The 10,993-nt window shown below is 38.9% G+C and overlaps 1 protein-coding gene across 1 annotated transcript; it reads left to right on the top strand.

Annotated features, from left to right (window-relative positions):
- The first annotated feature begins 3,793 nt into the window (after positions 1 to 3,793).
- LOC137731730 (histone-lysine N-methyltransferase family member SUVH9-like) lies at positions 3,794 to 10,865 on the top strand. Its single transcript, XM_068470923.2, has 2 exons — positions 3,794 to 6,219; positions 10,363 to 10,865. Exon 1 carries the CDS (start codon positions 4,108 to 4,110, stop codon positions 6,157 to 6,159), a length of 2,052 nt encoding a protein of 683 aa, XP_068327024.2. The 5' UTR covers positions 3,794 to 4,107; the 3' UTR covers positions 6,160 to 6,219; positions 10,363 to 10,865.
- Positions 10,866 to 10,993: the final 128 nt, after the last annotated feature.

Genomic DNA, 10,993 nt, shown 5'->3' with positions numbered 1-10,993 from the left:
TGTGCTCTCATTGATGGCGAGTGATGGTGCCTAAAGTTTCTCAATGTGTTCAAGATTACTTGTTGGTGGAGTATTAGAGTACCCAAAATTTTTCGCGCCAATAGTTGGAGTCGTCGTGGAAACTTTATGAAAAGTCATCTTGAGAAGCAATAGATATTGTCATGGTATTGGATTCAGTTTAAATCAACATGTAGAAAACCCTTGATGTGGTTGACAACCAATTGAGTGGGGGCACAGGCTAACACTAATATTTATGGAGAAGAAGAAACTACATATAACATGGAATTTTCAAATTCTTTTGCACCAATTGGATTGGCGGCAGAGGGATGCACTAGGATAATCCTTCAAAAGATTCGATTTATTTATTAATTTTTTGTAGAGGCGGATTAGGCGAGATTAGCTCTTTGTCAACCGTCGCGTGCGAGGCACCAACCCTCTCTCAAAGGAGAAAAGACCGTTGCACCCAGAAACCCCCCGCCCGTCCCCCCTCTACAAGATTTTATTAATAATAAGAAGTAAAAAGAAAAAGAAAAACAAACAGATGGACTAGGCCAATACCCGCTAAAACCAATTAACGAAAATGATATGGACTAGTTTAAGATTGCTTAGCTTCTGTCACCTGAAATTGATTTCCCATAATTCAGCTGCTTCTATTTCATTCCCAAAATCCCTCTTCCATAGCAACAATTTGCTGCTTATGAGCTCGAATGGAAGAATGGAAGCCCGACACAGTCTATTCTATAAGACGCAGCAGCAAAATCGGGTACCAAGTCCCACCACGTAAAGTTATTATTCATTGCACCAAAATTAGCAAAAGTATCCGCCAACACAATTCCCTTCCCTGAAAATATGCGAAAAACGCAAATGCAAGCGAGCAATATGCCATAAACAATTTGCCCAAGAAACTTTAAGAAACCATGGAACATCCATGGAGTGAGCTGATATTAGGCTGATGACATGCATAGAATCTGTCTCTAACCAACAATCTTTGCAACAATTGCACTTAGATAAGAAGACGAGGATACAAACGCTCCTAAAAAAAGACCACTGAACTCCTGAAAATAGTGTTCTGGACACAATGAACTCCTTGTCTAACAATCGTGGCGTAAAAAACAAAGCGGATAATCTGAGCATTTTAGAATTCCTTTCGGCACTGATATGGTGCCGAGTTGATGAGGCTTTAGCCTTAAGAGAATTAACATTGAAGAGAGAATTTGAGAAGTAGCAGGGGTACAAGAACGCATTGTTTGTGAAACCAGCAGTTAGGGTGGCTTAAAAAGTTCAAAGCAGAAGACAAGCTCAAGCAGGTGAATGTGTATGGTGGAAGACAATTTAGAGACAAATAGGCATTAGCTGCAGCGTTGCTCCAACCAATTAGACCACCTGAAGCCCGTGTCGTCATTTTTGAATCCAGAATGGGGGCACAAATTAAAGCCTCTAAACCGATAAGAATTCTTAGATCCTCTCCTTTATGATTCATCATTACAGCTCTTCATGCGATAATACCGAATAAGCGCAGTGTTCAAATCATTTTCACGAGGAACTAAATGCATGGATTGCTATGTCATGTTTTGTTTATAGAAGTAACGAGTTAATGCTTTGTAGCAACACAAATGCTTCTTTTTATCTATAAAAATTTACTAGCTTCTCATGAGCTTATTGATATTAAGACCGATAGGGAAATGCTTTTTTCGTAATGATATCATTATGCGTCGACCCTCAAGAGTCAGGGGAACATTTTTTTGCTTCATTCTCCAATTAGACAATCTCACTATTATAATTTCAATCATCAGTGCTGCTCTATTTTGCCAATTACAACCAGACTTTGTTGACTATCCACACAACTTTACTATGGGACTTGGATCAAGACATGTCTTGCACGGTGCTCAAATTCATTTCATAAGAATTCTAAGATAATTATATGTAGACACAAATGCAATCTTAGTCTAGGGGCATCTTAGCCCCTTCATCGAACTATCGTCATTCTATGATGGCTAGTGCACATCCCTTTGTTGCATATGAATTATTCGCATGGTGAGACAAGCCACGACTTACTTGAAATACCAGATTTATCAAGCTGTTACATCTTGCTTGTGGCAAATCTCATATGAAAATATTTAACTTCTCATGAATCGAGGGCAACCACTATTCAAATGAGGAGAATTATTATGCATTGTATTTTGTTCAACAAACTAATTATATTATTTTATTGCTTACAATTAAACTTTTGCTTAGTCATTGACAGACGGTAGCAAATCATTGTATTTGGACTTTGGAGGCATGTTAGCATTGCACAAATTCATAGTTGAGGATCACAAAATTGTGGGCTGAAGACCTAGAACGAAATAAATTCTGAAGGCTTGATATTGAGGGTTGAGGACCTTAGATCGAATTATGGCCAAAGCCCAAGACCGAGGGTTGAAAACCCAAAACCCATGGTCGAATAGCTAAAGGTTAAATTATGACCGTATGATCATAGCGGAAGGTTAAATTATGACCGTGCGATTGTAACAAAAGGTTAAATTATGGCCGTGTGATCGCATACGAAGGCTAAATTATGATCGTGTGATCGTAACCAAAGGCTAAATGATGATCGTATGATCGTGTGATCATAGTCGAATATTAAATAATAACCGTGTGATCATAACCAAAGGCCAAATTATGACCAACTGATCGTGGCTGAAGGATAACATACGACTGTGTGAAAGTAACCAAAGGCTAAACTATGATCATAGCCACATGCTAAACTCATGATAATATTTCAAGTCACATGATTTTTTGCAAGAGAAATATTTTTCCTCTATAAACTAAGATGATTCGTGTTTGCAGAGAAAAAAAAGGGGCATATGTGGTGCAAGCATTAAGAGCCAAGTAACTAGCCATTTTTCATGCATACTAAAAATTGGGGAGTGCGGCTAAAATAAAGCAACATGAATCAACCACTACTAAGGAACATAAAGTGAGATAATGAAACTTGGAGCCCAAGCTTTTTATGACTATAGAAGGCCTAGAATCCCACCAGAACCAGGGGGAGAAAAAGAGAGGCATGAGATCGTTCTATATTTTATCAACATCCTGAACAAAGATTGACTTGAGCATCGAAGTGTTTTTGTACAAGTCCCCTCCACTCTCATTGATAGCGAGGGAAGATGGTGTCTAAGGTTTCTCAATGTGTTCAAGATTAATTGTTAGTTGAGAATTGGAGTACCCAAAATTTTCCACGCCAACACACTCCTCTTACATTTAGCATTCATATTATATAAAACAAAAAAGAATTAAGGGGTCTATATAAGAAAATGAATGTAGAACGAGAAGTGTGTGAAATCACTATCTATCTTGAAGATAACCTTGATGTATTTTTTTGTGGTAAGCTTGATGGGTTTGAGGTGGTTCTCAACATTAAACCGTTGATACTTTACGTGTAAATTGAATAAATGTCAAAGTAATGAACTGTAGTGTGACACAATTATAACCTCACAAATAGTCAAATTGACCATAAACCTAAATGATGTGTATAATACTCAATCTAATATTTAATATTGACAACTTGGTTCAATTTTGATATAAAATTACAAATTAGCCAACTATGTTTAAAAGAGTAACATATAATAAGATAAACGTTCACAAGAGCTTTCTTCTCTTGAACAACTACCATTTCATCTTTATTTTATGGTAATTTTATTTTATCTACGATAATATTTTACACGTATATAACATGCTCTGAAAGTGCTAGAACGATCTCAATAGGACCCATAGATGATGATGTAACACATGTACGCGGTCCATATTTTTTGTGCGAATGGTCCATATGCTGGCCTAAAGCGTTAGCATCCAATGCTAACATAAATTGCAACAAATTTTGGGTGAGAGGGGCAATTCCGTAAAGCAAAAGTCAGTTTCATCCAATTTCCTACCAAAACTGGATGTAAAAAATTTGACAAAAAGGTTACATTTCAAAATCCGCCATGAAAGTAGCTCCTCCAAATTTCTCAGCAGAACCCTAAACAAACAAAAGGGACACCCACCGCAGCCACAGTCTTCCATGCCCAACCTCTACAACCACCACACTCTCCTCCCACTCAGACCCACTTCATTTCAGCTGACGAAATGGGCTCTCTCATCCCAATTATAGACCTCAACAACCTCCCTGAATCCCCCGCCGGCTCCACCCCAAACACCGCCAACTCCGCCGTAGCCTTGAAAGTCCCCAAAATCGAACCAAAGCTCGAACCTTTCGACGAACCACTCGATACCCACCTGCCACAACTGCCCCAACTGCCTCCAGAACCCTTCATTCCCACACCTACCCCCAACTCTCTCTCTAATTCCCAAATTACCCCATTCTCCGACCTGAACCACACCCCTGTATCTGAATCCTCCGCCGCACCTTCCGACCAGGAGAATGTGTACTCGGAGTTCCATCGAATTTCCGAGCTTTTCCGGACAGCTTTTGCTAAAGGGCTCCGGAGTATGGCCGACGGCGAGGTCGAAGTTTTGGACCCGGATGCGCGAGCAATTGTGCCGGTTCCTCAAGAAACCCAGCTATCAGAGGCCGTCGTTGCGCGGCGGAAATACCCCAAGCGGTCCTCCGAGCTCGTCCGGGTCACCGATCTCAACATCGAGGACCAGAGGTACTTCCGTGACGTGGTGAGGAAAACCCGAATGCTATATGACTCGATTCGAATACTATCAGTGGCAGCGGAGGAGAAGCGGAACCCGGGAAACGGGAAGCGAGTCCGAGGCGACTTGCAGGCCGCCACGGCGCTCAGGGATCGTGGGCTGTGGCTCAATCGCGATAAAAGGATCGTGGGTTCGATTCCCGGGGTCTACGTTGGCGATCTCTTTTTTTTCCGCATGGAGTTGTGTGTGGTTGGTTTACATGGCCAAGTCCAAGCTGGGATTGACTATCTTCCGGCGAGCCAGAGCTCGAATCATGAGCCAATTGCAACCAGCATTATCGTTTCGGGTGGCTATGAGGACGACGAGGATGCCGGCGATGTGATTATCTACACCGGTCATGGAGGACAGGACAAGTTTAATAAGCAATGTGCTCACCAGAAGCTGGAAGGTGGGAATTTGGCATTGGAGAGGAGCATGCATTATGGGATTGAAGTGAGAGTTATCCGAGGAGTCAAATGCCAAGGTGGTATTTCGCAGAAGGTTTATGTTTATGATGGCTTGTATAGAATATTTGATTGTTGGTTTGATGTTGGCAAGTCGGGGTTTGGTGTTTATAAGTTTAAACTTCTGAGAATAGAAGGGCAAGGTGAGATGGGTAGCGCTATTCTTAAGTTTGCGGCTAGTCTGAGGACTAACCCCTTGTCTGTGAGGCAGTCAGGTTATCTCAGTCTGGATATTTCTAATAAGAAGGAGAATGTTCCAGTTTTGCTTTTCAATGACATTGATTCTGATCAGGACCCCATTTACTATGAGTATCTTGCGACAACTGTGTTTCCAACACAAGTGTTTCATCAGTCTGGGAAGGGAACCGGGTGTGATTGTATTGACAGTTGTTTTGGTAATTGCTTTTGTGCTATGAAAAATGGAGGCGAGTTTGCTTATGATGACAATGGGTGTCTTTTGAGAGGGAAGCCTGTGGTTTTTGAGTGTGGGCCCTTCTGCCATTGTCCCCCAAATTGCCGGAATCGTGTCACGCAAAAAGGTATGAGAAATAGACTGGAAGTGTTTAGGTCAAGGGAAACAGGTTGGGGAGTTAGGTCATTGAACTTGATACATGCTGGTGCCTTTATATGTGAGTATACAGGGGTTATTCTCACTAGGGAAATGGCTCAAATATTTGCAATGAATGGTGATACCTTGGTTTATCCACATCGGTTTTCTGATAGATGGACTGAATGGGGAGATTTATCTCAGATAGATCCTGGTTATGTACGTCCAACTTATCCTTCGATCCCACCATTGGATTTTGCTATGGATGTATCCAAAATGAGAAATGTTGCTTGTTATATGAGCCACAGTTCCACTCCGAATGTTATGGTGCAGTTTGTACTGTATGATCACAATAATGTGATGTTTCCTCATCTCATGCTATTTGCAATGGAGAACATCCCTCCTATGAGGGAGTTGAGCCTTGATTATGGGGTGGCTACTGTGTCTGAGGCTGATGAATGGACAGGGAAACTTGCTATCTGTAACTAATTTTGATGGGGTGATGATATTTAAATCATGCAGACAGTTACGGGAGTAAGACATACTGAGGTAAAACCAACTCCTTTCTCAGTAAAAGCATTCGTATCTTTCTTATTTTATGGTTATGCGTCAGATCAGCTTGCCCTGTGTTTCTGTGCTTTGTTGTAGCTCTTGTTCAAACTTCGATGTCACCTTGTCACCTATTTATTGGTGATGGGTGTGTAATTCTTTGTGCAATGATATACTCTAGTAATCATATGATGATGCGTACTATTAGGAGGAAGGGAAGGGGCCTTTATTATTTCTCTGTGATGGAGGTGATTTGTCTTGTTACATATAAAAGCTAGTCATGCTAATCTGTGTACTTAGGATTCACCTTTTCTGTTTGCGTTTCTTTGGAGCACGGTTGTTCATTAATTTGTATTGTAGGGTAATATCATGATTCATGGGCCATGATTCTGGCTGTAAATTATACTCACAGGTTTTGTTTTATAATATTTTGAATGCTCAAGGATTTTCTTATAATATTCTGAATGCTCGAGGAACAAAAGTTGCTCAATCTCTTTCTTTATTGCTTCTTGTATGTGTCTGGCATAGTGCTTTTAATTTTGTTGCATTAGAAATTGGTGTTTGGACAGTTGCGGGGAATCTAGTTAGTGCTGTATAAATTTTTTACTAGAACAGTTTTTCACCAACATTTAGTTTTGACTGCTGCAGTATGACACTTTCAGTATCAGATATTTCCCATTGCTGTTCATGACCCAAAGGAAACAAATATTCACCAACCCCCTTTTGGGTTACGATGAAAGGGATTTGAACCCTTGACCTAGCCTAATCCTAACCCATTTCCCGACCCTCTCTCACGACTTGGGCTAACCCCAACGGAATAAAATTTCTGTATTAGTAAAACACAACTATTTGGGTTTATGTCTTAGATATTTCTCTCCCGCCGATAAGTTTCAGCTAGAAGGTTTATCGAATGTACTTAATCTCAGTGGCCGTGGATTCCACTGCTTTGTATTTACTAATTCTTGTCGAATTATGCTTTGCAATAGCAAGACATTTAGTTTAGGATGGCAGACTTGTGTTCGATTTTTAGAAGAGTTAAATAATTTGCTTTTCAGTCCTGATTAGTGGTACTCTCTTTGGTACATTCAAACACATTAAATTAAATATTTTGCCCCCAAAATTATATAGTTTTCAACACACAATGGTAATGACACTATTCCGATATTTTATTTTGCTAGGGTTGTAAGTATTTGGTGCCTCTAGTAATTGACCCATTGCTTTGCATTTGAGTCTTCATGTCATTCTATTATTAATGAGCTCGGATAGAACAATATGGGGTATGGGTATTGAGTGCACTTTTGGGTTCTGAAACCATTTGGGTTGGAGTTCATATGTGAGATATGCAACCCGAGTATTTATTGTGGAATAATTGTACCTTGAAGCAATTGTAGGAGAAACTTTTAAAGAAGATAATTTTGTTAGCAAAATCTTGTACTCTTAATTTCACTTTGTATTGTAAACGTAATACTTATTATTGACGAAAGGAAAGTGCGATCAAAGTCCACATGGTATACAACCCCCCACCTAAAATACAAACCCACCCACCCCAACCCTGAAGAGAGTGGGTCCATACAAACTGCAATGAAAGTAAGACTGCACTTCCCTATCCCTTGAACGGAGAAAGAAGGGGGTCACTAAATATATAGCCTCGTCCAATGTAACTGAAGCCCAAAATGATACGGCCTAATATATAGCCTCATCCAATGTACTTGGAATCAATTATCCAGCACATAGGAGAAAGCCAGCAAATAGGAGAAAGAAACTATTTGATTAGTGCAGTATTTCTAGTATTTTCTGAAGTGGAGTTTGGTACAGGGAAAGGTAAAAGGGATTCATGTTGAATAGATTTGTGAAAGTCCATTGAAGGGGAAATGCAGTGGTCTACCTATTAGTTATGGTTGAATTTAATAAAGGGAAATAATTTGTGGATACTTGAAATTTACGTTCTTTACCTATGAAATTTGAGTTAATTTAACCATCCTGGAGCTTTAATTGATTGACGGGAACAATACTGAATCATACTTCTTGCTTAGATACACTCTAGAAGCATCAGATTAGTGTTAGATAGCTGTACATTATATCTATCTAACTCCTACTTGTGTTTGTTTAAAAAGTTGCGGTGTAAAGACAAAAAGTGCTTTAGCATGTTTAAAAAGTTGGAAGGCAGAACACAATAAGACTCATGACATTGAGCAGCTGTGGTGTTTGTTTGGGGTATTTTGAAGTTATTTACTTAAGTTGTGCAAATTAATGCTAGGCTGCAACTAAATGTAAACTTACTAAATGTGCATCGGGATTTGGGGAAAGGGTACATGTATGGATTTGCCCATAGAATAACCTTGAAATTCTTTGGAAAATATCCTTTGGCTGCTTCAAAATGTACCAATTAGTATTCAGTTTCCTTTTTCGGTTACTAGTATTCAGTTTCTTTCATCAATGCTATATGCTAGTTTAATATATGTGTGTGTGTCTCTACATATACAAGGAAAAAGGATGCCCATAGTTCGTGAAAAGTGTGAACTTAAGTCACCCTGCAATTAATTTTTAATGATTCCGACTGTTACGTCCTCTTTCAATGGATTACCCTTTAAAAAGTTTAGTGAAATAGGAAACCATTTAGTTATCTAAGTATGATAAAATAGATAAACGAACACAACGTTTCTGATAAACATTGAAATGTTGATGATGATAATCAAATGGCTAACAATTTCTGATTTGGGTAAGTTTTTGTAGAGATGAGATTTGGAGCTTTTCTCATTGAGATTAATGATAGGTTTCATGTACATGAAAATTATACAAGTTCGCTCTGTATTCCCTGCACGTGTCATATCAATTAAAAGAAACAGTGATGTCCTCACACCTCTGCACCAACACCTTAGTTACAGATAACATCTTGTCATCTGAATTGGCTTAACCAAATCATTAAACCCAAATCTGAAAGTCTTGCTTGTGATATTTTGCCTGTGGTAGGAAATTAGGAATCAATGTCAGATTCATGTTTCTCTGTGACAAAGTCATTACTATTAAAATTAAAGTTCTGTAAAGTTTTTGAGGATTATAATAGAGTGTGGGTAGCGGAACTATGGGGTAGAGTAAGATACTGGGCAGCCCTCTGGGCTTCAGTTTCAAATGAGTTCAGGGATAATTCTCTTTCTCATATAGTGTGGGATTTGTTAGCAGCCGTAAAGTTGAGGTTATGTTACTTGTAAATAGATCTACTAGAGAGGTCTTAGCTAGTTTTGCTAGATGGTGGATTTCTTATCCACTATTTTGTAATTCATGTTATTATTTTAGTAAAGTGATCGTTTCTTCTTAAAAATAAAAAAAAAGTTCTGTATAGTTCATTGCAATGGACTAGAATATGCAAGAACTTATTAAATTCTTGTTGTTTGTTAAAACTGATTTCTTTCCTGTATTTTTTTTTTCAAAACCAATCCATTGTTTAGGTTTGTCAAGCTATAAAATCTTTTGCAAGTGAGGTTCCAAATTGTGTTTCATTACAAGACGATAACATTCAGTTGGCTGCACTGCAGATAGTGAATACAGACACACGTGAGTGCACACACATAACTTGTTCCAGGGACCAGGTGCACGTCTTTTTTTAAATTTTCCAATTTATTGAATATGGATAAAGTGAGGGAGCCGTGCGAATCATTCTATGTGAGATAATGACGTGTTTAGAAAGGGAAGTTTTAGTAGAGTTCAATAAATTGAGCAGCTTCTTGGAGTTCTCTTTTGTTTAATGCTGCAGTTCTATATCTATTTATTGTAAATAATTTGAACCAAAACTTTTCAAATGGAAATGTATTCTGTCGGCTGAAAAATGAACTAAATATTGTATCTAGTGACTATTTCTGTAGTATTTCCCTGCTTTTTAAGTTGTAAATAATTCATTAATTTCTGTATATGATACATTGTGCATACTTGAAATCTTACCGGCCTGTACCGTTTGTGTAACAGGATCTGAACCCATTAGTCGGTTCTCTGTTCGATATTATTTTCTATTATCTTGTTATGCGGGTGTATACATAGAAAACGATGTTACTGGATGTGTTTGGTCATTGTTACGTACTCACGATTGCATTCAAAATTTAGGATAGCCAATGGTCTTTGGAGCTCTCTAATAGTTTCCTTATTCTGCAGGTGGCAGTCAGACTACATTGTTGTGGTATCTGGCTTCCTAATTTTCTGGTCCATGAATGTCTCTTCACAAGTAGATGCCGAAAGTGTAAATTTTTCAATCAGATTATCCAAAAGCATTGACGTGGCTCATGTACATGGCAATTGAAGTCGCGAGCTGGTGAAAAAAAGAACTGAAAACTCGCTGACCGAGCCACCATATGCTGCTGTGATGATTTGCTCAGACATTTTAGGCATTTGCCTGTTTCGCGGACATTTCGGACCAAGTCTTCATACACGCAACTGATAGTAGGCATCTTTTGGTTCGGTAAGTTTGTAAGCACAAATGTACTAATCTTCCGTACTTGCAGCGTTGTATATGTTGTCACAGACCGAAATAGCTAAACTTTGTACAGAATTGTATAATTAGTGCCTGCACGTATCACGTATGTTTGGATAGATCGGTTTTCTTTAATTCCTTGATTAATTCATTTGTAATGGAACATGAAGTATTGCGGATTTCACGTTACTTGAAAGCATGCATAAACTGCTGCATTCATGTAAGTTGTATACTTGAAGCAACCGGCACGTCTGAAGAAATTACGTGCCGTTGTGCTGCCTAAAACTCCCATGTCGATGGACAAATTACGAAGGT

The sequence above is a fragment of the Pyrus communis genome, chromosome 16, assembly GCF_041283825.1.
Source record: "Pyrus communis isolate YQ-2024b chromosome 16, ASM4128382v1, whole genome shotgun sequence".
NCBI classification, from domain to species: Eukaryota; Viridiplantae; Streptophyta; class Magnoliopsida; order Rosales; family Rosaceae; genus Pyrus; species Pyrus communis.
This window is presented reverse-complemented; position numbering and strand designations above follow the sequence as displayed.

Excerpts from the sequence above, each read along its gene's own strand:
- LOC137731730 (XM_068470923.2), top strand. The coding sequence starts at position 4,108 with ATGGGCTCTCTCATCCCAATTATAGACCTCAACAACCTCCCTGAATCC.